A 27,243-nucleotide genomic window follows, 5' to 3' on the forward strand; every position below is an offset into this window, starting at 1 on the left:
GCTGGCGAATCAGGGGTTAATAACGCCTAAGAATAGTCAGACATTCCGAAGTCATGTAACTGTAACAAACCCGTACACAAGACCAGACTGATCCCAATTCTCTGGAAGTAAATCATGAACCATCAAGGTTCCTATAACAGCAAGCAGAGCTCCTGAAAACAGCGTAGAACAGATCCAAAAAATGTGTTGATGCAGCCGAAATTCCCTTTAATAACCATACACGACCCGAGTCATCATTTTTTCTTTTTTAAGTCTTTTTTTGTCTTTCGTTACTTTTTGGCACTTGCAGACTTTAAGTCAAATTCATCAAAGTGGCGCAGGATGCTTGATGAACTTGGTGCCAATGCAAAGATGCTTTTTTTTCCTGTTTTGCATTGTGTACGCCTTTAAACTGTGTGCACACGATGCAGATTTACTGCGGATCCGCAGCGTTTTTTCCCGCAGAAACGCTCCGAAAAGTGATTTACAGTACAATGTAAATCAATAGGGAAAAAAAAAAAGTTGTGCAGATGGTGCGGAAAATTCCGCATGTTAAACGCTGCAGATCAAAAGAAGTAGCAGGTCACTTCTTTTGTGCGGATCTGCAGCGTTTCTGCACACTTCCATTACAGAAATCCGCAAGGGTAAAGAACGCATGAAATCCGCTTAAAAAACGCATCAAATCTGCACCTGCGTTTTCTGCCAGGAGATGCAGATTTTGTGCAGAAAATTCTGCACCCCAGTCCGCAACGTGTGCACATAGTCTTATTGTGTAAAGTGTTGCGATGCCCTTTTAATGACCTTGAGGGTATGTGCACACGTTGCGTATTTTTTGTGGATTTTCCCGATAAAAACGCTATAAAATTGCTAAAAAAGCGCAAACAATATGCATCCTATCATTTAGAATGCATTCTGCATGTTTTGTGCACATGTTTGCGTTTTTTTTACGCCAAAAAAACGCATTCCGCAAAAAGAAGTAGCATGTTTATTATTTTTGCGGATTTTTTGCGGATTTCCCATTAAATTGGAGTGTCCGTAAAAAAACACAAAAAATCAGCACAAAAATCCGCGTAAAAAATGCGCAAAAAAACGCAAGCGGATTTCTGGCAGAAATGTCCGGTTTTTGTCAGGAAATTTCTGCAAGAAATCCTGACGTGTGCACATAGCCTTAGGCGTTCGCTGAAAAGAAGATATGAAAAATCCTTTTTTTTTGTTCTTGTTTTAAATAAAGATCCATGTCCCCACCCCCCTCCCACCCCCTGTGCGCCCGCCCACTGGTAATAAAATACTCACCCGGCTCCCTCGCAGCGTCCTGTCCTCGCCGCACCTTCTCCTGTATGAGCGGTCACGTGGTGCCGCCCATTGCAGTCATGAACATGCGGCTCCAGCCCTATGGGAGGTGGAGCCGCATATTCATGACTGTAATGGGCGGCACCACGTGACCGCTCGTACAGGAGAAGCTGGGGCGAGGACAGGACGCTGCGAGGGAGCCGGGTGAGTATTTTATTACCAGTGGGCGGGCGCACAGGGGGTGGGAGGGGGGTGGGGACATGGATCTTTATTTAAAACAAGAAAGAAAAAAAAAAGGATTTTTCATATCTTCTTTCCAGCGAACGCTGCTGGAGAGAAGATATGAATGGCGGCTTCAGCACCACGTGGGGGGGACAGCGCTTACAGTAGCGCTATCTCCTGCACGGCACACGGACTGCACACGGACAGCGTCCGTGTGCGGTACGTGTTTTACACGGACCCATTGACTTTAATGGGTCCGTGTAATCCGTGCACTCCCACGAACACTGACATGTCTCCGTGTTTTGCACACGGACACACGGTCCGTGAAAACACGCTGACATGTGCAGAGACACATTGATTTCAATGTGTCTACGTGAGTCAGTGTCTCCGGTACGTGAGGAAACTGTCACCTCACGTACCGGAGCCACTGACGTGTGAAACCGGCCTAATACAGTTGTGCAAAACTTTAGCAACATTTTTAAAAATGGCAAATGATGAATTAGCCTAAAATATCACAACCACATTGTTTGGGTAAACTGAAAAAATCAAAAGGACTGAAAAAACGAGTGCGACCCGTAATGAATTTGTCAGCAACATAAAAATCGCTGAAAACCAGATTTTTACTCCCCAAAAATATGGTGCATAGACAATGACAAAAATAAAATGATCCTGTCTCTTTAAGAAGCTCTGCAGGAGAGGACAGGTGAGATGCTTTACCTGTGGAGCCAGAGGTTTATGAAGTTACGTCACCGGAGTGCGGACATCGGCCAGGTGATGGGACATTGTTCTCTGCAGGTTCGCACGGTGTGCGGACATCGGCCAGGTGATGGGACATTGCTCTCTGCAGGTTCACACGGTGTGCGGACATCGGCCAGGTGATGGGACATTGTTCGCTGCAGGTTCTCACGGTGTGCGGACATCGGCCAGGTGATGGGACATTGTTCTCTGCAGGTTCACACGGTGTGCGAACATCGGCCAGGTGATGGGACATTGTTCTCTGCAGGTTCACACGGTGTGCGGACATCGGCCAGGTGATGGGACATTGTTCTCTGCAGGTTCACACGGTGTGCGGACATCGGCCAGGTGATGGGACATTGTTCTCTGCAGGTTCACACGGTGTGTGGACATCGGCCAGGTGATGGGACATTGTTCTCTGCAGGTTCACACGGTGTGCGAACATCGGCCAGGTGATTGGACATTGTTCTCTGCAGGTTCACACGGTGTGTGGACATCGGCCAGGTGATGGGACATTGTTCTCTGCAGGTTCACACGGTGTGCGGACATCGGCCAGGTGATGGGACATTGTTCTCTGCAGGTTCACACGGTGTGCGGCCATCGGTCAGGTGATGGGACATTGTTCTCTGCAGGTTCACACGGTGTGCGAACATCGGCCAGGTGATTGGACATTGTTCTCTGCAGGTTCACACGGTGTGTGGACATCGGCCAGGTGATGGGACATTGTTCTCTGCAGGTTCACACGGTGTGTGGACATCGGCCAGGTGATGGGACATTGTTCTCTGCAGGTTCACACGGTGTGCGGCCATCGGTCAGGTGATGGGACATTGTTCTCTGCAGGTTCACACGGTGTGCGGACATCGGCCAGGTGATGGGACATTGTTCTCTGCAGGTTCACACGGTGTGCGGACATCGGCCAGGTTATGGGACATTGTTCTCTGCAGGTTCACACGGTGTGCGGACATCGGCCAGGTGATGGGACATTGTTCTCTGCAGGTTCACACGGTGTGTGGACATCGGCCAGGTGATGGGACATTGTTCTCTGCAGGTTCACACGGTGTGCGGACATCGGCCAGGTGATGGGACATTGTTATCTGCAGGTTCACACGGTGTGCGGACATCGGCCTGGTGATGGGACATTGTTCTCTGCAGGTTCACACGGTGTGCGGACATCGGCCAGGTGATGGGACATTGTTCTCTGCAGGTTCACACGGTGTGCGGACATCGGCCAGGTGATGGGACATTGTTCTCTGCAGGTTCACACGGTGTGCGGACATCGGCCAGGTGATGGGACATTGTTCTCTGCAGGTTCACACGCAGCCTGAAACCTAAGACTGGAAGGGATTAAGGAGCAATTCCAGACACAATTGGAGGTAAAGAAGACCTGTCACTATTTTCCACCCCATGGACTAAACACAGAGGAGCTCGCAGATCCTTTAAATACAACCTGTCACTTGTCATAAATATGTTGTTTTTTTACCTGGTGTAAATTCCGCTGTTGTCCTGAACCCGGCGATGTTTGTCTTTTGTTCCTGCTCCTCTGCGTTCCTGAGATATGGCCTCTTCTTTTGTGTATTTAAATCTAAATTTTAGCTAAGTGGGTGTGGTCATCAAATCTCTACAAGGGTCTTCCTCAGGACAACGCCCACTTGCCTAACAAGACCAGATTTATATACAGCGAAGATAGGGCCATATCTCAGGAACGGAGAGGAGCAGGAACAAGAGAAAAACATCGCCGGATTCAGGAGAACAGCGGCGTTTACACTGTATAACAAATAATGCAGATTTATGGCGAGTGGCCGGTCACCTTTAAGCACTACGCTCCGACTCATGTAAATTAGAAGAGCAGCCGTTCCACAATGAGACATTTTTCTGCAGATCATTGTCGGATCCGTTTTTTCTATGTGTGGAATCTGTAGTGAATCCCAAGGTAGCCATACACATGGGATAGACGATGTCCCCACCGACCGTCCCTTTAAATGTAGGCTGGAATGATTCTTAGATATTGCTGTTTGATTTGTCATCTTGGAACTTTCCACCCGTTGATGTGTATGCCATGATGATCGATTGCAAGTGCATTACATGGCGGCTATGCCCAATGGTCGTACAGAGCGGCCCCGCAGCGGTGTTACATAGCCAACACCCCAGAGTATGTGATCGCTACAGCGTAACCTCTTAAGTGCCACTGCAAGCATGATGGCAGCATTTAAGAAGCTTCAGCATGGCGGCCGTAAGTTCTCATGGTCATCGGCTGGTTACAGGGATTCGATGGATTGCCTTGGAAGCCGGGGGGCCGACTGTAGGACCTCGTGTCCGCCATGTGAGATCTCCTATGAGGGCCAGCCATAGTAACGCAACATATTATATCAGTGATTAAATGATTGCAGATTCCGTTTAAAAAAAAAAAAGATTTAAAAAAAATCTAAAAAATCCCCATCAGAATATTTAAATCATAAGACGAAGGCTGAATCAAAAAGAAAAGAAAAAAAATTGAAAACCACAGAATAGATTTTTTGGCTGCCATACTCCCCCTGCCCCCACTCCAAAAAATGCAATAAAAAATAAATCAAAATAACATGATAGCCATAAAAATTAAAGCTCAACATGCAAAAAACACTGAAGGAAGAATAAAAAAAGTTACGGTTCTCGGAGTCTAGAAACAAACCAAATTCTTTTTTTGCAAAGTTCTGATTTATTTTTGAAAACATTAAAATCTACAAAAAAGCTTCACATGTTTGGTGTCGCTGGAATCGTACTGAACTGGGGAGTTGAGTTGACGGATCATTTTTGCCGCACAATAACATTGTAGAGATAAAATCTAAAAGCGATGGAGATGTGTTTTTTTTTTTTACTATGTTTACACGGGATGATGGTGGTGGGAGGTTGCAGTTTTCTGCATCCTGGCTAAGGCCATCATTCGGGGCCCACCCACACCCCATACCTATGCCCCTGGAAAGCAACATGGAAACCTAATTACTGCTCACCGCAAAGTGTGAACGTGGTCATAAAATAAAAGCATTGTCATTAATTACCCCAGAGATTACAGTAATGACTCTGGCCAGTTTCCCGGACCATGGATAGGACATACTGCGCTGATATCAGCGGTGATGACTCATGCAGATCTTTGGGACTAACCTGCAGATTAATCACCGCTACTTTAGTTCCGGGTGTGAAATTAGAATAGCGACGTTATCATTGCTCTAAATATAAGAAACCTGTTTTACACTGATTTAATATTCAGATTTGCCTGACCTAAAATTAGCTGCCGCCGTGTTGTAATACTAGAGACAGGTTACCGGGAAATACCAGTAACCAAGTCGTCCTGTGATTGGTAAAAGTTCTTTACACCTGAGTCCTAGTTATGTGGTTGTGTCAACAAACTTTGCATAAATCAATACTACAACTGAACATATGGAAATATATAATGTATCTAATCAGAGGAATCTGCTTCTTTCTCCACTTATGAGTCTCTTCTTCTCTTCCTCCTGTGTCTTCTTCTCATCATTCATTCTCAAATACAGCTAAAATCCATCTTTTTCAAGATAAGAGTAACTTTAAGCTCACTGAGGGATCAAATTACAGCTGCCTATTGACATCTATTGAAGATGGAACTGGCCGAAAAAAGCTCAAACAGACTTTAAAATTGCACATTCTGCTCCGTGTGATAACTGAAGTCCATGGCTCTAACAAGGGAACGTTCAAATCACATTTTTCAGGTGTTCAAAAAATACCTATAATGGTGTCAAGAACGTGTGGCCGAAACGTTATGTCACCATACCCTAAATTTAGCTTGAACGTACAAAATACATCCAGTTTTAGTCAACTTATGACTGTCCCGAGCCCAAATACACAATAATACACAATTAAAATTAACACAATAGCAGGAGGACCCCAATAAACAGTCCTATTTATATGTTTCTGTAATTTTTCATAACATTAACTTCACAGTAAATGGCTGCATTGGTCATGTGCCTTAAAGTCTAGTTTTCAGGGAAGAAACATAACACCAAGACCACAGAGACTGACAGAGGGTAGCCGGTAGCAGGATGTTAAAGTTGATTACTCAGATACAGGGTTGACCCTTTGGGGTTTGAATTGTGCCCATTGCGGTACCCTTCCTTGCCCCCTTGTACACACATCCTGTGTACACATACCCATACAGTGCAGTACATCATATTCATATGACACAAAATGTCAAATATACAGGGGCTAAACTATTGGACTCACTCAGACCCAAAGGTCTCCCTTCCACGTTACATACTAATGTAATAACGGATGGGCTCTGTTTATAGATATTTCATTGAGGCCAAAAATACTTTTTTACAGTTGCCTAAATAGGAATGCTACATCATAAATGCAGGCAGGCCAGAATTTGTGGGGACTACTTTGATTTTTAATTAACAATCCTGACTAATTCAGAGTGGTCCTTAACAGAAAAGAGGAGGGGTTTAAATAAGCTCCGCCTAAACATGGAAAAAATACCGCCATACAGTTCTCAGTACCATACAGTGAGCAAATGACAGCTCCATATAAAGCCAGGTCAACTGCAGATTCCCATCAAAAAGTTTGGCGGCTGCTCACAGGGTCTGGCTGACTGGAAAAATGTACCCTTGGGTGCATCGCTTTTGTATTTTTTAGGAAAAGTGGGAAACTATGAAACGGTAGTTATTCCCCAGGTGCAATAATAACATTTTTTTAAAGGATTTTTTTAGGGGTGGATTTCAGTGACTATGTACTGAGCTGGATTTCCTATGACATGCTGGTTCTGGTATCGCTGTTTATATGTCCCACAGAATAAGATCGTCTTCTGCTTTATTCTGCGAGTCGTCCCTCCTTTCCCACTACAATCCCCCCATAGTGTGTGGTTCCATTGCTGGGAACCGGATTCCTCTGTGTTGCTGCAGTTCGGAGGTCACTGACGGGGAACAGACACATCATATCCCTATGGGAGGCTATACATGGTCTGGAAAAATACCTCTTATAGTAAAATTCTAGAAGCTGAGACTAAGAGGAAGGGACGATATTATCTGCAGCACAAAACTGCGGTAAATACACAAGGAGTTAATGGCTAGGATTTAACAGCCATATGGGAAGCAAAACAGAAGTTTGGGAAATGATTGACTTTAATAATTATCTCCACAAGGACTGATTGTTATGGAGCTGTGCATGACCCGCCAGCCTGGGATGTATCTGCCTATAGGGCAAGTGATGTCCACCATCGAGTAAGGCTACGTTCACACTAGCGTTGCGCCGCCCTGCGTCGGCGACGCAACGCGCGACGCACGAAAAAACGCGCGCAAACGCGCGCAAAAACGCGCACGTTTTGCGACGCGTGCGTCGTTTTTTGACCAAAATCGGACGCACAGAAAATGCAACTTGTTGCATTTTCTTGCGTCCGACGCTAGCGTCGGAAACGACGCAAGTGTCGAAAAACGCCACCCTAAAAACGCACGCGTCCCCTATGTTAAACATAGGGGCGCGTCACCGCTGCGTCGCCGGCGCAACAGCGACGCACATTGGCGGAACGCCAATGTGAACGTAGCCTAACATCTATAATATAACGCTGGGAGCGTCACTCTGTCCGAAGCCTCTATAGACTGCGCAAGCGCCGACGCAGTCTGGGCCTCACAGAGCGACGCTCCCGGGAGATCGCGGTGTGCGTTCACACTGAACGCACACCGAGATCTCCACCGCAGAAGCAGGGACCGCCAGGAGGGTGAGTATCGGCCTATATTCACCTGTCCCCGTTCCATCGCTGAGCGGCGCCATCTTCCCGGTCTTCGGTCTGTGGCCTTCAGTTCAGAGGGCGCGATGACGCGCTTAATGCGCGCCGGCGCCGCCCTCTGACTGAACAGTCACGGCCAGGAGACCGGGAAGATGGCGGCGCTCAGCGATGGAACGCCGGACAGGTGAGTATAGTAAGTGCTGGGGGGCCTGAGCTGGCGGCGATACCGGCACCTGACCCCCACAGCGCGCCGGTGTCCCCGCCTGCTCAGGCCCCCCAGCACTCGGCGCCGAGCGGGTCAGAGGCAGTATGGGGACGCAGGATGGAGCAGCACATAAGGATGGGGACGCAGGATTGAGCAGCACATAAGGATGGGGACGCAGGATGGAGCAGCACATAAGGATGGGGACGCAGGATGGAGCAGGACATAAGGATGGGGACACAGGATGGAGCAGCACATAAGGATGGGGACGCAGGATGGAGCAGCACATAAGGATGGGGACGCAGGATGGAGCAGCACATAAGGATGGGGACGCAGGATGGAGCAGCACATAAGGATGGGGACGCAGGATGGAGCAGCACATAAGGATGGGGACGCAGGATGGAGCAGCACATAAGGATGGGGACGCAGGATGGAGCAGGACATAAGGATGGGGACGCAGGATGGAGCAGCACATAAGGATGGGGACGCAGGATGGAGCAGCACATAAGGATGGGGACGCAGGATGGAGCAGCACATAAGGATGGGGACGCAGGATGGAGCAGCACATAAGGATGGGGACGCAGGATGGAGCAGGACATAAGGATGGGGACGCAGGATGGAGCAGCACATAAGGATGGGGACGCAGGATGGAGCAGCACATAAGGATGGGGATGCAGGATGGAGCAGCACATAACAGTATGGGGACGCAGGATGGAGCAGGACATAAGGATGGGGACGCAGGATGGAGCAGGACATAAGGATGGGGACGCAGGATGGAGCAGGACATAAGGATGGGGACGCAGGATGGAGCAGCACATAAGGATGGGGACGCAGGATGGAGCAGCACATAAGGATGGGGACGCAGGATGGAGCAGCACATAACAGTATGGGGACGCAGGATGGAGCAGGACATAAGGATGGGGACGCAGGATGGAGCAGGACATAAGGATGGGGACGCAGGATGGAGCAGCACATAAGGATGGGAACGCAGGATGGAGCAGCACATAAGGATGGGGACGCAGGATGGAGCAGCACATAAGGATGGGGACGCAGGATGGAGCAGCACATAACAGTATGGGGACGCAGGATGGAGCAGGACATAAGGATGGGGACGCAGGATGGAGCAGGACATAAGGATGGGGACGCAGGATGGAGCAGCACATAAGGATGGGAATGCAGGATGGAGCAGCACATAAGGATGGGGACGCAGGATGGAGCAGCACATAAGGATGGGGACGCAGGATGGAGCAGCACATAACAGTATGGGGACGCAGGATGGAGCAGGACATAAGGATGGGGACGCAGGATGGAGCAGGACATAAGGATGGGGACGCAGGATGGAGCAGGACATAAGGATGGGGACGCAGGATGGAGCAGGACATAAGGATGGGGACGCAGGATGGAGCAGGACATAAGGATGGTGATGCAGGATGGAGCAGCACATAAGGATGGGGACGCAGGATGGAGCAGCACATAAGGATGGGGACGCAGGATGGAGCAGCACATAAGGATGGGGACGCAGGATGCAGCAGCACATAAGGATGGGGACGCAGGATGCAGCAGCACATAAGGATGGGGACGCAGGATGCAGCAGCGCATGACAGGATGGGGACGCAGGATGCAGCAGCACATAAGGATGGGGACGCAGGATGCAGCAGCGCATGACAGGATGGGGACGCATGATGGAGCAGCGCATGACAGGATGGGGACGCAGGATGGAGCAGCACATGACAGGATGGGGACGCAGGATGGGAGCAGCGCATCACAGGATGGGGACGCAGGATGGGAGCAGCGCATGACAGGATGGAGACGCAGGATGGGAGCAGCGCATGACAGGAAAGGGAACGCAGGATGGAGCAGCGCATGACAGGATGGGGACGCAGGATGGAGCAGCGCATGACAGGATGGGGACGCAGGATGGAGCAGCACATACCATGATGGAGACAATATACCAATATAAATGCTCGCCACCCGGGCGTAGAACGGGTTCAATAGCTAGTCTTATATATAATCTACAAGAAAAGTACAGTCACTTTGCATATATGTTGCATTATTAATTTTGTATACATCCTGAATTGATGTTCGTCCTTCGTTTTCGAAGATGACCATGACTTCAGGGTTAGAAGAGAATTAATAGTTATGGGTCCGGAGGTGGCTGATGAGTCCAATCCGGGCCCTGAAGGTTCGCCCACATACTTGACATACGAAAGCAGATGTGGTCAGTACACCAGATTCTGCTTGTGCCTTGCGTACAGCGCGCTTTCTTTTTGCGTCACAGATTTTCCTATCTTCAGCTGCACGTGCTCCTGAGGTGATCCTGCCCCGCCAACCTGGACGATCCAGTGCAAGCTCTTCCCATTCATTGGTGTTGACTTCCAGGTTTTTGAGAGACACCTTAAGGCAATCTTTATAGCGCATCTTCTGCCCCCCAACTGCTCGCTTTCCTTGGCACAGTTCTCCGTACAGCAGTTGTTTCGGCAGTCGGCTGTCAGGCATTCGGACCACGTGTCCAGCCCACCTGGCTTGGACTTTCAGCAGGAGAGTGTAAACGCTGCAGAGCCCAGTTTGTTCCAGAATTGCCGTGTCTGGGACATTGTCTTGCCACCTGATGTGGAGGAGTCTGCGGAGGCAACTCATGTGTTTAGCTTGCCGGCTGTAGACTGTCCAGGTCTCGCTAGCATAGAGAAGTGTGGTGAGGACCACCGCGCAGTAGACCTTCAGCTTGGTGGTAAGGCTGAGTCCCCTTCGTTCCCAGACGTTCTTACGCGGTCTCCCGAAGGCGGCACTGGCTTTGGCGATTCTGTTATTAACCTCAGCGTCTATGGTTACTTCACGGGAAAGTGTGCTGCCTAAGTAGGTGAAGTTATCGACTGCTTTGAGGTTTTGCTCCTTCACTGTGATACGTGGCTCACCGGTTGATACATGACTTCGGTTTTTCTAATGTTGATCTTGTATAATACAAGAATTACATCTTGTATTATACCCCAGAGCTGCACTCACTATTCTGCTGGTGCAGTCACTGTGTACATACATTACATTACTGATCATGAGTTACATCCTGTATTATACCCCAGAGCTGCACTCACTATTCTGCTGGTGCAGTCACTGTACATACATTACATTACTGATCCTGAGTTACATCCTGTATTATACTCCAGAGCTGTACTCACTATTCTGCTGGTGCAGTCACTGTGTACATACATTACATTACTGATCCTGAGTTACATCCTGTATTATACTCCAGAGCTACACTCACTATTCTGCTGGTGCAGTCACTGTACATACATTACATTACTGATCCTGAGTTACATCCTGTATTATACTCCGGAGCTGCACTCACTATTCTGCTGGTGCAGTCACTGTGCACATACATTACATTACTGATCCTGAGTTACATCCTGTATTATACTCCGGAGCTGCACTCACTATTCTGCTGGTGCAGTCACTGTACATACATTACATTACTGATCCTGAGTTACATCCTGTATTATACTCCAGAGCTGTACTCACTATTCTGCTGGTGCAGTCACTGTGTACATACATTACATTACTGATCCCGAGTTACATCCTGTATTATACTCCAGAGCTGCACTCACTATTCTGCTGGTGCAGTCACTGTGTACATACATTACATTACTGATCCTGAGTTACCTCCTGTATTATACTCCAGAGGTGCACTCACTATTCTGCTGGTGCAGTCACTGTGCACATACATTACATTACTGATCCTGAGTTACATCCTGTATTATACTCCAGAGCTGTACTCACTATTCTGCTGGTGCAGTCACTGTGCACATACATTACATTACTGATCCTGAGTTACATCCAGTATTATACTCCAGATCTGCACTCACTATTCTGCTGGTGCAGTCACTGTGTACATACATTACATTACTGATCCTGAGTTACATCCTGTATTATACTCCAGAGCTGTACTCACTATTCTGCTGGTGCAATCACTGTGTACATACATTACATTACTGATCCTGAGTTCCATCCTGTATTATACCCCAGAGCTGCACTCACTATTCTGCTGGTGCAGTCACTGTGTACATACATTCCATTACTGATCTCGAGTTACATCCTGTATTATACTCCAGAGCTACTACTACTACTACTACTGAGGACTAAGAACACAGCTGTGTTCGAAACGCGTTTAGTGCAGTGAGAGCTGCTATGTGATTCCTTTGTTATACCATTTGTCATTGGAGTCCACATTTTAAATTTTTTCATGACAATAAAGCTATTTTGGATTTTATCAGAGATTATTTCTCTTTTCTGGAGCTGGATCTCCCTCGTTTCTTTTGTATCCATGACGTTGTTGGCTGCACGCTTGATCCTTGCTCGGATTTCTTCTTGGAATTTGGACTCCATTTGGGTGAGCTGAAGATTTTTTTCCCTTTTTTACATATTCGGATAAAATACTGGACAGACTAAGGACTCATGTTTGGTTGTAGTCGTGGGACGTGTGACGCCTCCATTATCCATTGTGACGTGGATCGGTGTATAATCATCGTCTCCGGTACATTCCCCTCCCTGTGTGATCGCTCCTGTGTTCCCATTGTACATATCAGCATGGCTGGCACGCAGACAATATCCGAGGTGTGAACTGCGGCTTCCAGGTTTCATCTTGGACTTCCTTGTACACGGCGACCTCTATGTAAAGATGACGCTTTGCCTTTCCTTACGTAATCTCAATATATTCCGCCGTATTTACATACTCTGCAAATGTCATATCAAGAGCAGAAATGCTACAGTATCAGGCATAGTGGCCTCCGTGGGCCCTATAGTGGAGGGGCCCGACACCCACCTCTATGCTTGTGTGAACAGTTGTGGGATAAGGAAAAGATATAGACCAGGGGTCCCCAACTCCAGGCCTCGAGGGCCGCCAACAGTGCAGGTTTTCAGGATTTCTTTAGTATTGCATCGGTGGTAATGTGATCATCTGCACAGGTGATGATTCCAACCCCTGTGCAATACTAAGGAAATCCTGAAAACCTGCACTGTTGGCGGCCCTCGAGGCCTAGAGTTGGGGACCACTGATATAGACAATGTAGAATTAGCAGTGGGCAGCGTGGACCCACCCCAGATTTTTCTCTCAATCCCTATAATTACCTTATTACATCCTGTTCTTTAGTTATTCTTACATTTTTGGTTAGGATACAAAAAAGAAGAAATCATTTGTTATCAGGAAACCATCAGCCAGCTGCTATTAACAGATGCACTTTTCTTGTAATGTATTTCCACAGACTATATTTCCCTATCTATTAAAGATGAGCAGTTTGATTCCTGTTGCCCTGATCTGGCATCTAGTCTTCCCTGGCGTCTGATCCTCCCTGGCGTCCAATCCTCCCTGGCGTCCGGTCTTCCCTGGCGTCCGATCTTCCCTGGCGTCCGATCCTCCCTGGCATCTGGTCTTCTCTGGCCGCTGGTCTTCCCTGGCGTCTGGTCTTCCCTGGCTGCTGGTCTTCCCTAGCTGCTGGTCTTCCCTTTCGTACGGTCTTCTCTGGCTGCTGGTCCTCCCTGGCGTCCGGTCCTCCCTGGCGTCCGGTCTTCCCTGGTGTCTGGTCTTCCCTGGCTTCCAATCCTCCCTGGCGTCCGGTCTTCCCTGGCGTTCGGTCTTCCTTGGCATCTGATCTTCCCTGGCGTCCGATCCTCCCTGGCATCTGGACTTCTCTGGCTGCTGGTCTTCCCTGGCGTCCGGTCTTCCCTGGCGTCCGGTCTTCCCTGGCTGCTGGTCTTCACTGTCGTCCGGTCTTCCCTGGTGTCCGATCCTCCCTGGCGTCCGGTCTTCTCTGGCTGCTGGTCCTCCCTGGCGTCTGGTATTCCCTGGTGTCTGGTCTTCCCTGGCTTCCGATCCTCCCTGGCGTCCAGTCTTCCCTGGCGTCTGGTCTTCCCTGGCGTCCGATCCTCCCTGGCGTCCGATCTTCCCTGGCGTCCGATCCTCCCTGGCATCTGGTCTTCTCTGGCCGCTGGTCTTCCCTGGCGTCTGGTCTTCCCTGGCTGCTGGTCTTCCCTAGCTGCTGGTCTTCCCTTTCGTCCGGTCTTCTCTGGCGTCCGATCCTCCCTGGCAGCTGGGCCTGCCTGGCGTCCGGTACTTCCTGACGTCCAATTCTCCGTGGCAGCCAGTCCTCCCTGGTGTCTGGTGTTCCCTGGCAGCTAGTTCGCCTTGGAGGACGATCCTCCTTGGCGGCCGGTCCTCCCCGGCATCCGGTCCTTGCTGGCTGCTGGTCTTCCCTGGCGGCCGGTCTTGACTTTTGCACCTGGCGTCCTCGGCCCTGCATCCTGAGCACTTCTGGTGCTTCCACGGATCATGATGTCGCCTGAGGTCTAATGACTCAGGCTCACACAGTGCCATGGTGTCATGGGGTCTATAAATGCGAGAGGCCCAGGATGACACTGGATCAGGACAGCGCAGATTGAGTTGCTCATCTCCACAATCATATACTGCCAGTTCTTCTAAGTCCAGTGACTGGGGCTTGGCTCCCTGTCCTCAGTGGGGCCCCTCCAATGGAGGCAGCTGCCATCAGGCTCCTCAGTTCAAAGGGCTCCAGAGTCAAGATCAAGAAGTGTTGGACACCGAACAGCCTGACCCAGCATCCTATGTGGCCGGAAGCATCATCCAACTTCTGTGTTTCCCCAATAGGGTGATGTGCCCAATATGGATTTTTTTCTGTGTGGCCCCATGATTACTATGCATCACCCTGCCTATCCTACATGAAAGGAATCAGAATATCTATTGGAGACCACATTACATGTAGGCAAGAAGTCATCGGCAGATGGAGGCATCAGTACTCAGATTTTCCTAAATTTCCAGTGGTGCAATATGATTGGTTGAAACCTGCCCAATTCTTAAATTCCCAGCCCATATTATCGACAGCCAGTTATCTTGGCTATCTGCTCGCTTATTGCTGTGCCTTGAGATCTCGCAGGAGTTTTTTGTTGTCTTTGTTCCTTTGCAATGATAAGATTTGGTTTGTAGGAGTCTCCGTGGAGTCAGGAGGCTGCAGACAAAGGAGGTTCTGCTAAAAAACGAATCGTGCATTAGAGCGGAGTCAGTGCAGCGAGAGCGATGGACCTTTGCTTAGTGACCCTATTAACCTTCCGAAAATGTGATTGCGCAAAAAGTCGCAAAAGTTTTGCACAGATACCTGTTGCGACAAATTAGGATAACTGGGGTAGAGAGAATGCAAAATCCCCCTCATTGTACCCACATTTTAGCAGTGCAGAGCGGTAGAGATACTGGAGTAAAGGAGTTAGACAGGGTGAGAGGCAGTGCAGCTTGTTTCTATGGGAGTCAATGGGGATACGCTGCAATACCACAAGCAACCTGTGGACAGGGGTGGCGCTGTTTTCGAAAGACAATATCTAAGTTTTTTTTTCTAATCCTTTTAATTTTTTTTATAGTTTTGAACAGATATAAAGTCAATATTTCCTCCAATAGCTGCAGAAACATTATTCTCAGGGGTGACCCAAAGGCAAAATTGCTGGAGAGTAGTTGGCAGGATTTGATCCTGTGCAGGGAAAACCCAATGGATTTTGAGTCCATCGCCTTCACCAGTCAGCCACGGCTACACGTAGTGCCCTATGGGGTGTCGCCATCCGTCTTATGTACAGCCGACCTCCGGCTCATGGTAGATGGAAACGTTCAGTGTTTGACGTCCTCGACAAACACAAGTTCTGCCGCTCCGACACCAAATAAACCTCATGAATATAACGGACGGCGGTTTTATGTCATCTGTGTGTAGTGGTGGCCGAGTGGTTAAGGCGATGGACTTGAAATCCACTGGGGTCTCTTTGCGTAGGCTTGAACCCTCCCGCCTACGCTCTAGAATTTTTGTGTTTCGGATGCCCCCCTTACTAGGGGAATCGTTACTTTATAAGGCTATGATCACAAGTTGTGTATTATCTGCAGGGAAAGCCCCATGGCAGTAAGAAACTTGCTTTAAAAAAAAGGTTTTGCTGCGTTTTTGCTGCGGTTCTTTGCTCCTTTTTTCTCATTGTACATTTGTCTCTTTTGGACGCTGATAAAGTTTAGTGCATAAAAAAATCTGATTCAACTCAGGTTTTGTGTTCAAAAACGCAGCAAAAACTGATACCTGTTTGTTATTTTTTGCACATGTGAAAGATGCTGAAAAAAGTGTCATATTGCATTGTGCAAAACCCAAGGTAGCGCACAAAATACCGAGGACAAAAAAAACCAACAAGCCGTGTGCAGGAGATTTCTGAAATCTCATAGACTTTGTTGGGACTGTAAAATGCAGCTGAAAATTTGCATAAAAAAGCATTAAAAAAACTACGAATAAACACAACGTGTGAACATAGCCTATCTGTTCAAAACTACAAAAAATTGACAGGATTACAATAACAGCTACTTTGTTTCAAAAACATTTCATGTTGCAACTTTAGAGCTTTGCAATATTGTATAGCCCACAAGACCCCACCATACACATGGTCACTTGCTCGCTTTGGTTGTGCGTGCCTTTATGCTGCGCGTGCATTTATACTGCGCATGTATTTATACTGTGCATGCCTTTATGCTGTACGTGCATTTATACTGTGCGTGCCTTTATGCTGTGCATGCATTTATACTGTGCGTGCCTTTATGCTGTACGTGCCTTTATGCTGCGCGTGCCTTTATGCTGTGCGTGTATTTATACTGTGCGTGCCTTTATGCTGTACGTGCCTTTATGCTCTGCGTGCATTTATACTGTGCATGCCTTTATGCTGTGCGTGCCTTTATACTGTGCATGGCTTTATGCTGTGCGTGCCTTTATGCTGTGCGTGCCTTTATGCTGTGCGTGCAGTTATGCTGTGCGTGCATTTATACTGTGCTTGCATTTATGCTGTGCGTGCCTTTATGCTGTGCATGCCTTTATACTGTGCGTGCATTTATACTGTGCGTGCCTTTATACTGTGCGTGCCTTTATACTGTGCGTGTATTTATACTGTGCGTGCCTTTATACTGTGTGTGCATTTATGCTGTGCGTGCATTTATACTGTGCGTGCCTTTATGCTGTGCGTGCATTTATACTGTGCGTGCATTTATGCTGTGCGTGCATTTATACTGTGCGTGCATTTATACTGTGCGTGCCTTTATACTGTGCGTGCCTTTATGCTTTGCGTGCATTTATACTGTGCGTGCCTTTATACTGTGTGTGCATTTATACTGTGCGTGCATTTATACTGTGCGTGGCTTTATGCTGTGCGTGCATTTATACTGTGCGTGCATTTATACTGTGCGTGCCTTTATGCTGTGCGTGCATTTATACTGTGCGTGCCTTTATACTGTGTGTGCATTTATACTGTGCGTGCCTTTATACTGTGTGTGCATTTATACTGTGCGTGCATTTATACTGTGCGTGGCTTTATGCTGTGCGTGCATTTATACTGTGCGTGCATTTATACTGTGCGTGCCTTTATGCTTTGCGTGCATTTATACTGTGCGTGCCTTTATACTGTGTGTGCATTTATACTGTGCGTGCATTTATACTGTGCGTGCCTTTATACTGTGTGTGCATTTATACTGTGCGTGCCTTTATACTGTGTGTGCATTTATACTGTGCGTGCATTTATGCTGTGCGTGCATTTATGCTGTGCGTGCATTTACACCCCATACACATAAGATATTTGTGCAGTTCTGTTCAGCCAACTTTCCTCTTAGGCTACTTTCACACTAGCGTCGGCCCGGCCGTTGCACCGACGCATCCTGTGACGATGCAGCACAACGGGGGCAGCAGATGCATTATTACAATGCATCCGCTGCCCCATTGTGAGTTGCAGGGAGGAGGGGGCAGAGTTCCGGCCGCGCATGCGGGGAGGAGGGGTGGAGTTCCGGCCGCGCATGCGCGGTCGGAAATGGCGAACACGACGCACAAAAAAAGTTGCAAGCAACGTTTTTTTGTTCCGACAGTCTGCCACAACACGACGCAACCATCGCACAACGGTTGCAACGTGTGGCAATTCGTCAAGATGCGTCGCTAATGTTAGTCTATGGGGAAAAAACGCATCCTGCAGCCAACTTTGCAGGATGCGTTTTTTCACCAAAACGACGCATTGCGACGTACGTCGTATGACACTACTGTGAAATTAGCCTAAGGCGTGAAAGTAGCCTAAGGCGACTTTCACACTTCCGTCTTTTCAGATCCGTCACAATCAGTTGATTTTTGAGAAATTTTCCTGCATTTTCCCATAGACTTGTATTAGCAACGGATTGTGACGGATGGCCATCCGTTTTATTCTTTCGTGCACTGGATTTGTTGTAAAATAGCGGTCCATCGTGCAGAGAAAACGTTAATTGTAACGTTTTTTGTGCACGTCGGAAAATCGTTCAGTGACGTATCCTGCGATGCCCATCGTTGGCTACAATGGAAGCCTATGGGCGCAGGATCCGTCGCTGACCGTCACATGCAGGAATCCAGCGACGGATCCAGTTTTTCCCTTCTGGGCATGTCCGGAAGGATTTCCAAGTCCGGGAAAAAGTCTCTCTCTCTTTCTCTCGTCCCTGGACATTTAATTTCCGGAATTTCTCAGCGACGGATCCGTCATTACACTGGATCCGTCGCGCACGTTTTTCCCTATTTTCATGACGTCCGTCTATACGTCATTTTGCTGCACCACGACGGACCCCAGAAAACGGAAGTGTGAAAGTCGCCTAACAGAAATAGAAACCTGGATGACAACAAAGATCCAGTGAACTTTTCTGTTAGAAAATATATGCAAATGAGCCTGGAAGTGCATTGGGGCGGGGCTATGCACTGGCTGACAGTCGATTTACTTGGAGGTTGATTCCCATGAACTGTAAACTTTCTGACCTGGTTTTCTCACTCTTTTGGGGTCGCACATGAATTAGATGAAACCTGATGAATTTTGAGTCCATCGGCTTCACCCCACACATGGTTTGCATGGAAGGCTATGGAGGCAATGATAGCAACAGATGCAGAAATGATAGACAGGCACATCTAGGCCATTACTCTGTTGTTTTAACTCTTTCTTTTCCAGCTTCGAGCCTGTGTGGACCATTTGCATTTTGTCATGTGCAGCAGTAAAAGCAAAGTCCACAGTGTTAACTATTAATCTACAAGAACTAAACGGAAACCAGGAAGACAAAATAAGCGCGAGGATTTTTATTTTTTATATTGCACGTTTTGTATATTTTTATATTGTATACATGTTTTCTGTCCTCCCAATTATTTAAAGGGATTGTGTCGTTATGGAAAACGTTAGGCCATATGCTGATTTATATAAACCTAAAAGGATTATTATTTATTCTCACCGGGTCTTAACCAGATATTCTAAAAACCATCTACGTGCCCACCCTGTACATAGAATAGTGTAAGTATGAGGCCATGTACTATTCTGCGGCTCCGCTGGGACATAACTTGCTCCAGCGCAGCTTTCTTAATGTGGAGTACTTACTGCCGCACCGGGGTCTTCGGGTCCTCTCCTCCCTTTATGCACCTGCAGGCTTTCTCTGACTTTTAGTTGCTACTATGATGTCTACTTTACATTCATCCATTGCATTTGGATAAGACAAAACACTTACTAGAAATCTACAGCATGCATTGCATTATACGTCAGTACTAAGCGGTACTGCGAATCCAGCACTTGCATCATAACAAACACTTTCTTGAATAAATCAGCAGGATGGAGAGCATTATACAGCAATGTGGCCTGAATCTATCACTGGGGTGAGATAAAACAGTTACTAGAACACAGCGGTGGGGATGGAAGACATTGTCAATGAAGCCGTGAAACTGTAAATCCGGCACTGAGGTTAAGGTAAACATTTTCTATAAAGCAGCAGCAGCATGGAGGACATTATACATCGTTACTGAGCAGTGTAGCTGTGCATTCAACATTGGGTTATAATAAAACACTTTCTAAAAAGCAGCAGCAGCATGTAAGACATTATACATCAGTTTTGAGCAGTGTAGCCTAAATGTAACCCTGGGGTGAGATAAAGCAGTTACTAGAACGCAGCTGTGGCATAGAGGACATTGTCCAGCAGTAATGAGCAGTGAAACTGTAAATCCAGCACTGAGGTGAAGGGAAACACTTTCTAGAAAGCATCAGCAGTATGGGGACATTATACAGCAGTACTGAGTAGTGTAGCTGTGAATCCAACACTAGAAAATAGGAGCATAATGTAGGAGATTATAAGAAGTATTAAGCCATGTAGCTGTGAATCCAACACTGGTCTGACAAATTCTCTGTCACTACAGCACCATCACCCCGTGTTATGCACCAGTCTCAGGGCACGCTTGTCCACATGGGATCTGTATCTCTGTGCTAGTATCACACATATATATCACAGTGAATCTTGTACGTTCCTTGTTTCTGCCCCAAAGTGAGAGTTTCTAGAATGTTTTCTGGGTGTTTATGGATTCCAATATTGGGAGGAAGCTCCTCTGTACAGATATCCAACCAGACGACATCTACAAATCTACCATTATGAGGTGTACTTAATTATAAGACTTTTAATCTTTTTTCTATGTGTCCTTTTTTCAGATTTTATTCTGCACCTTGAATACCCATAAAATCGACATGGATAAGCTCCTAGGGGGGCAGATCGGCCTGGAAGACTTCATCTTCGCCCACATAAAAGGTTCAAAGAAGGAAGTCGAAATATTGAAGTCAGACGATGCTTTGGGGTTGACTATTACGGACAACGGGGCGGGGATTGCTTTTATAAAGGTAAAGTTTTATGTTATTTTTTGTGTGTTTTAGGCTTTTATTTATTGAAATAAACCCTTAGAGGAGGATTTACATTGGTGGGGTGTAAGGCGTTCACAGGAACATTGGGATGAGCAGCAGGAGGAAGCGCAGCTCTGGAGTACAAACTGCTGATTTAACAATGGTCAGGTTTAAGGGTTAATGTGGATTTTACTTTATGAGGTTACTAACAGACGCTGGTTACTAATAATTTGCATATTAATCAAGAGGATGATGAATGGCTGCCAAAGATCGCACGTGGTATAATAACGTATCACATGTTGGTTTATTAGCAGATTACAAGGATTAAGATCTCAGTTGTATTTACTGCACTTTACCCCGGTGAGCGCAGCGAGTGAGCGAGAACATCACACTGTGCAGCATTATATACGTCACGTCCGTTCCTGTAGGACCCGAGCAGCAGAAATTGGGTGTTGGATACTGTCAGCTGCTAGTCAGTATAGTGACGCATGGTAGAGTGAGTTCATGTGGTCATACACATGCACAAAGTACAAGGATTGGGCATGTCAAATTACAACATGCCCAATCACTTTTTTCCCTAGTAGAAAGCCTCTGCCAGGAGTTTGTGTCAGCAGCTCGCTCCTCTTACCCTCTTGAGAACACACATATGATTCAAAGCACGTGTAAAATGGGGTCAAAAGATCCTACTGAGAATTTACTGCAGCGAGTTCTGTGCAGAGATTGAAAAATAAAGGAGTGCTCGGAGATATTAGCGAAAGCAGACTGCACACACAAGAGTGCAGCTCTGGAGTATAATACAAGATGTAACACAGTATCAGTAATGTAATGTATGTACACAGTGACTGCACCAGCAGAATAGTGAGTGCAGCTCTGGGGTATAATACAGGATGTAACTCAGGATCAGTAATGTAATGTATGTACACAGTGACTGCACCAGCAGAATAGTGAGTGCAGCTCTGGAGGATAATACAGGAGGTAACTCATGATCAGTAATGTAATGTACAGTTAGGGCCAGAAATATTTGGACAGTGACACAAGTTTTGTTATTTTAGCTGTTTACAAAAACATGTTCAGAAATACAATTATATATATAATATGGGCTGAAAGTGCACACTCCCAGCTGCAATATGATAGTTTCCACATCCAAATCGGAGAAAGGGTTTAGGAATCATAGCTCTGTAATGCATAGCGTCCTCTTTTTCAAGGGACCAAAAGTAATTGGACAATGGACTCTAAGGGCTGCAATTAACTCTGAAGGTGTCTCCCTCGTTAACCTGTAATCAATGAAGTAGTTAAAAGGTCAGGGGTGGATTCCAGGTGTGTGGTTTTGCATTTGGAAGCTGTTGCTGTGAGCAGACAACATGCGGTCAAAGGAATCTCAATTGAGGTGAAGCAGAACATCCTGAGGCTGAAAAAAAAGAAAAAATCCATCAGAGAGATAGCAGACATGCTTGGAGTAGCAAAATCAACAGTTGGGTACATTCTGAGAAAAAGGAATTGACTGGTGAGCTTGGGAACTCAAAAAGGCCTGGGCGTCCACGGATGACAACAGTGGTGGATGATCGCCGCATACTTAATTTGGTGAAGAAGAACCCGTTCACAACATCAACTGAAGTCCAGAACACTCTCAGTGAAGTAGGTGTATCTGTCTCTAAGTCAACAGTAAAGAGAAGACTCCATGACAGTAAATACAAAGGGTTCACATCTAGATGCAAACCATTCATCAATACCAAAAATAGACAGAAAAACACCTCAAGAAGCCAGCTCAGTTCTGGAAAAGTATTCTATGGACAGATGAGACAAAGATCAACCTGTACCAGAATGATGGGAAGAAAAAAGTTTGGAGAAGAAAGGGAACGGCACATGATCCAAGGCACACCACATCCTCTGTAAAACATGGTGGAGGCAACGTGATGGCATGGGCATGCATGGCTTTCAATGGCACTGGGTCACTTGTGTTTATTGATGACATAAGAGCAGACAAGAGTAGCCGGATGAATTCTGAAGTGGACCGGGATATACTTTCAGCCCAGATTCAGCCAAATGCTGCAAAGTTGATTGGACGGCGCTTCATAGTACAGATGGACAATGACCCCAAGCATACAGCCAAAGCTACCCAGGAGTTCATGAGTGCCAAAAAGTGGAACATTCTGCAATGGCCAAGTCAATCTCCAGATCTAAACCCAATTGAGCATGCATTTCACTTGCTCAAATCCAGACTTAAGACGGAAAGACCCACAAACAAGCAAGACCTGAAGGCTGCGGCTGTAAAGGCCTGGCAAAGCATTAAGAAGGAGGAAACCCAGCGTTTGGTGATGTCCATGGGTTCCAGACTTAAGGCAGTGATTGCCTCCAAAGGATTTGCAACAAAATATTGAAAATAAAAATATTTTGTTTGGGTTATGTTTATTTGTCCAATTACTTTTGACCTCCTAAAATGTGGAGTGTTTGTAAAGAAATGTGTACAATTCCTACATTTTCTATCAGATATTTTTGTTCAACCCTTCAAATTAAACGTTACAATCTGCACTTGAATTCTGTTGTAGAGGTTTCATTTCAAATCCAATGTGGTGACATGCAGAGCCCAACTCGCGAAAATTGTGTCACTGTCCAAATATTTCTGGCCCTAACTGTATGTACACAGTGACTGCACCAGCAGAATAGTGAGTGCAGCTCTGGAGTATAATACAGGAGGTAACTCATGATCAGTAATGTAATGTATGTACACAGTGACTGCAGCAGCAGAATAGTGAGTGCAGCTCTGGAGTATAATACAGGAGGTAACTCATGATCAGTAATGTAATGTATGTACACAGTGACTGCACCAGCAGAATAGTGAGTGCAGCTCTGGGGTATAATACAGGATGTAACTCATGATCAGTAATGTAATGTATGTACACAGTGACTGCACCAGCAGAATAGTGAGTGCAGCTCTGGAGTATAATACAGGAGGTAACTCAGGATCAGTAATGTAATGTATGTACACAGTGACTGCACCAGCAGAATAGTGAGTGCAGCTCTGGAGTATAATACAGGAGGTAACTCAGGATCAGTAATGTAATGTATGTACACAGTGACTGCACAAGCAGAATAGTGAGTGCAGCTCTGGAGTATAATACAGGAGGTAACTCATGATCAGTAATGTAATGTATGTACACAGTGACTGCACAAGCAGAATAGTGAGTGCAGCTCTGGAGTATAATACAGGAGGTAACTCATGATCAGTAATGTAATGTATGTACACAGTGACTGCACCAGCAGAATAGTGAGTGCAGCTCTGATTTATAATACAGGATGTAACTCAGGATCAGTAATGTAATGTATGTACACAGTGACTGCACCAGCAGAATAGTGAGTGCAGCTCTGGAGTATAATACAGGATGTAACTCAGGATCAGTAATGTAATGTATGTACACAGTGACTGAACCAGCAGAATAGTGAGTGCAGCTCTGGGGTATAATACAGAGTGTAACTCAGGATCAATAATGTATATACACAGTGACTGCACCAGCAGAATAGTGAGTGCAGCTCTGGAGTATAATACAGGATGTAACTCAGGATCAGTAATGTAATGTATGTACACAGTGACTGCACCAGCAGAATAGTGAGTGCAGCTCTGGGGTATAATACAGAGTGTAACTCAGGATCAATAATGTATGTACACAGTGACTGCACCAGCAGAATAGTGAGTGCAGCTCTGGAGTATAATACAGGATGTAACTCAGGATCAGTAATGTAATGTATGTACACAGTGACTGCACCAGCAGAATAGTGAGTGCAGCTCTGGAGTATAATACAGGAGGTAACTCATGATCAGTAATGTAATGTATGTACACAGTGACTGCACAAGCAGAATAGTGAGTGCAGCTCTGGAGTATAATACAGGAGGTAACTCATGATCAGTAATGTAATGTATGTACACAGTGACTGCACCAGCAGAATAGTGAGTGCAGCTCTGATTTATAATACAGGATGTAACTCAGGATCAGTAATGTAATGTATGTACACAGTGACTGCACCAGCAGAATAGTGAGTGCAGCTCTGGAGTATAATACAGGATGTAACTCAGGATCAGTAATGTAATGTATGTACACAGTGACTGAACCAGCAGAATAGTGAGTGCAGCTCTGGGGTATAATACAGAGTGTAACTCAGGATCAATAATGTATATACACAGTGACTGCACCAGCAGAATAGTGAGTGCAGCTCTGGAGTATAATACAGGATGTAACTCAGGATCAGTAATGTAATGTATGTACACAGTGACTGCACCAGCAGAATAGTGAGTGCAGCTCTGGGGTATAATACAGAGTGTAACTCAGGATCAATAATGTATGTACACAGTGACTGCACCAGCAGAATAGTGAGTGCAGCTCTGGAGTATAATACAGGATGTAACTCAGGATCAGTAATGTAATGTATGTACACAGTGACTGCACCAGCAGAATAGTGAGTGCAGCTCTGGAGTATAATACAGGAGGTAACTCAGGATCAGTAATGTAATGTATGTACACAGTGACTGCACCAGCAGAATAGTGAGTGCAGCTCTGGGGTATAATACAGGATGTAACTCAGGATCAGTAATGTAATGTATGTACACAGTGACTGCACCAGCAGAATAGTGAGTGCAGCTCTGGGGTATAACACAGAATGTAACTCAGGATCAGTAATGTAATGTATGTACACAGTGACTGCACCAGCAGAATAGTGAGTGCAGCTCTGGGGTATAACACAGAATGTAACTCAGGATCAGTAATGTAATGTATGTACACAGTGACTGCACCAGCAGAATAGTGAGTGCAGCTCTGGGGTATAATACAGGATGTAACTCAGGATCAGTAATGTAATGTATGTACACAGTGACTGCACCAGCAGAATAGTGAGTGCAGCTCTGGGGTATCCATACAATTCCTTTTCTCGTGGTACCCGCTGAGCTGATATAAACTACATCTACACATACGGTTATGGCGGACGCTCCGGGGGGCGAGCTCTTATTTACACCAGGCAGATGATGATTTTCTCTCCTTTACATGTGGTGTAATTTTTCTCGAGACGCGTCTGACTGTTTGCGGTGACGGGGCGCGCGTCGAGGTCATGGATAAAGACGCGCAGACAGGTCTGGTAACACACACCCGCACCTACTGACTGATCTGTCATGAGAGATGAATAGGAGAGCGGGGCTGAGATTGGTTGTGGACAGACCAGCCCTGGATCCCTTTGTCACGGTGGATTTCTCTCTTAATGTTTCTTTGTTTTATTAACGAGGTTGTAATACAACAATTTTTCACAGCTGTAAAGTGTCACTGCTGCACAGACGGTGAATATCCTGTGTCATGTGACACCGGGGAAATATGGCGGGCGAGTTATAAAAAGATCAGATCCCAGCGTCCTCCGTCATTGATCTTATATCCCAGCATTAGCACCTGGCAAACCCGGGCCTATGTCAGCGCCACATCGGGCACGGCTCTCATCTGGGCATTGCTGGGCCCACGTACCGCCATAAGAAGAACTGAACATTGTGATGAAATCCTCCGTCACTGCTGGCCTGGGTGACATTACTAGCTGATACCACAGCAGTGAAGTACTGACAATCACCTCCTGGACTGGGAAAAGACACAACACTAGACCACACTTACTATGCAGATTCTGCCAAAAACTTTATCACCACTTTTGGAGTTTAAAAAAACAAGGCAAGTAGTATAGACATGGTTAACATGGAGAGGTCTATAAGTAAAGTAGGACTATCACAATGCCTGTGCTGTATGGTATTTTATCAATCTAAGAGAAATATTCTCTTTAATACTTTCTTCTTTAAGACTTATCTCGAGCTGCACCAGTTCTCTGGGATGCGCTACCCCAGGCAATCACATCCATAGTAAACACACGTCTTCTTAGGCTTTTCACGTCCTCTAATCTGACTTCTGTCCTTTTACCCATCCCTTTCCTCAGATCATTATCCTTTCATTTGGTATCATCCCCCACACTCCATACCCTTAGTAGCAGTTGTGGTACGGGCATAGTAAATGTACAAGGGGCAATATGTCTGAGGTCAGGGACTACGAACCGTACACTGTGGTGGTGGTGGTTGGGGTAATTTTAGGTTTAATGGCTTAATGTGGGGTATTGTGACTGCAAAGGGGGCACTGTGGTCAGGGGCATTACTGGTAGCGGGGCAGGTATGGGGCACTGCTGCTGTGGCATCATATAATATCACCTTTACCTCGGGGCAAATTAATATTCCTGCAAAACTCCTAATGCACCAAATAATTGTTAAAGTACAATATTGGCATGTAAAACCATCGTTTTCATCCGTTTGAGCCTCCCCTCGCGGTTACAGCGCAACGCTGGGGGTATTTCTGGGGCACCGTGCTGATTCACGGTGTATAAATACAGA

The 27,243-nt window shown here is 46.5% G+C and overlaps 1 protein-coding gene across 1 annotated transcript in view; it reads left to right on the forward strand.

The window, feature by feature from the left end:
• GIPC2 (GIPC PDZ domain containing family member 2) overlaps nt 1-27,243 on the forward strand; it is a 93,610-nt gene that overhangs the window by 13,177 nt on the left and 53,190 nt on the right. The window contains exon 2 of the mRNA XM_069738336.1: nt 20,664-20,849. Coding sequence (XP_069594437.1) covers nt 20,664-20,849 — 186 coding nt within the window. The remainder of the gene's footprint in view (nt 1-20,663; nt 20,850-27,243) is intronic.

This window comes from Ranitomeya imitator, chromosome 8 (assembly GCF_032444005.1).
Source record: "Ranitomeya imitator isolate aRanImi1 chromosome 8, aRanImi1.pri, whole genome shotgun sequence".
Taxonomy (NCBI): Eukaryota; Metazoa; Chordata; class Amphibia; order Anura; family Dendrobatidae; genus Ranitomeya; species Ranitomeya imitator.